The sequence below is a fragment of the Lycium ferocissimum genome, chromosome 4 (genome assembly GCF_029784015.1).
Source record: "Lycium ferocissimum isolate CSIRO_LF1 chromosome 4, AGI_CSIRO_Lferr_CH_V1, whole genome shotgun sequence".
Lineage (NCBI taxonomy): Eukaryota > Viridiplantae > Streptophyta > Magnoliopsida > Solanales > Solanaceae > Lycium > Lycium ferocissimum.
Genome location: NC_081345.1, coordinates 71,797,474 through 71,798,940, shown reverse-complemented (window position 1 = coordinate 71,798,940; position 1,467 = coordinate 71,797,474). Strand labels below are relative to the sequence as shown.

The window sequence follows — 1,467 nt, the reverse complement described above, 5'->3', positions numbered from 1 at the left end:
CCGCGGTATAGACGCACGATTCGGTGATCCACATTTAGGACACCTTCTTCGTTGTTTGGAGTGCTACCCTTATTCGAGCCACGTTTGGTATATATTCGTTCGTTGCATTTGTATATATTGGTTCGGGGGTACGGCGGGGCTTTGTCCCGTCATATGATTCGTTTGTACGTTTAAGTGCTCGTGGACATGTATGTGGGTTATGCCCGTTACGTACGGTTGTGTGTTTGTATGTTGTATGTTGGGCATCCCATTCGCCGTGGCAGCCTCGTCGGCTTGCATTTGTATATGTTTTGGGCCGTTGCGCCATTTGATAGCCTTGTCGGCTTCTGATATATATATGGTTGTGTTTGAGATATGTTTGCGACAGTTTGATATAATCTGAGACAGCGTTTGATATTTGTGTCTGTATAAGCCATCTGTTTGCGACTCGGATTTATGAATGTGTTTGGGTGCCCAATTCGGGCACTAGTCACGGCCTACGGGGTTGGGTCGTGACAATAGCACTAGTCCATAACCTCATTTGCCACACATAAACTATTATTCTCAATGACCGTCGTCACACTTGTTAAACATAGAAAAACTACCTATAACTTCAAAAATCATCTTGTCCTAGAACTTATATCGATTCACTGACGACAAATCCAACATATAAAAGTACGGGATGTAACATTATTCTTTGGATGACCATAGAAAATGACTGCAACAAATTTATCCAGAAGTGCCACAGGAGTCAGATTCACGGAGACTTGATGAAAGTCCCTCCAATAGAACTAAATGCTATGACATCACCTTGGCCATTCATCGCATGGGGCATGGATGTCATAGGACCAATTGAGCCAGCTGCGTCGAACAAACATCGATTCATCTTGGTCGCCATAGACTACTTCACCAAGTGGGAGGAAGCAGCATCTTATTCATCGATGACAAATAAAGTGGTCACAAACTTTGTGCGCAACAACATCATACGCCGATTTGGCATCCCAGAATCAATCATAACAGACAACGGGGATAACCTGAATAGCCACTTGATGAGAGACACGTGTGCGCAGTTTCAGATCACTCACCGGAATTCAACCGCATATCGACCACAAATGAACGGGGCTATAGAAGCCGCCAACAAAAACATCAAGAAAATCCTTCGAAAAATGATTGATAACTACAAAGACTGGCATGACCAGTTGCCTTATGCATTGCTGGGATACCGCACTACTGCTAGGACTTTGACTAGAGCCACCCCATACCTGTTGGTGTATGGCCTTTGAAACACTGATACCAGTCGAAGTAGAAATCCCATCACTTCGAATAATACAAGAAGTTGAGTTGGACGAAGCAGAATGGATCTGTAAAAGTTATGAGCTGTTACACCCCATAAGAGTCCATGCTACTTGACTTAAGACAAAATGAACGAGTTAAGAAAGTTCAAGGAAAGTTAATCGAGTTAGTGATAATATCTATATATATATATAT

General features: G+C 42.8%; 1 protein-coding gene across 1 annotated transcript; it reads left to right on the top strand.

The window, feature by feature from the left end:
* Positions 1–680: 680 nt before the first annotated feature.
* On the top strand, positions 681–1,262 carry LOC132054307 (uncharacterized). Its single transcript, XM_059446350.1, has one exon. The coding sequence runs from the start codon at positions 681–683 to the stop codon at positions 1,260–1,262; it is 582 nt and encodes a 193-aa protein (XP_059302333.1).
* The last annotated feature ends 205 nt before the right edge of the window (positions 1,263–1,467 follow it).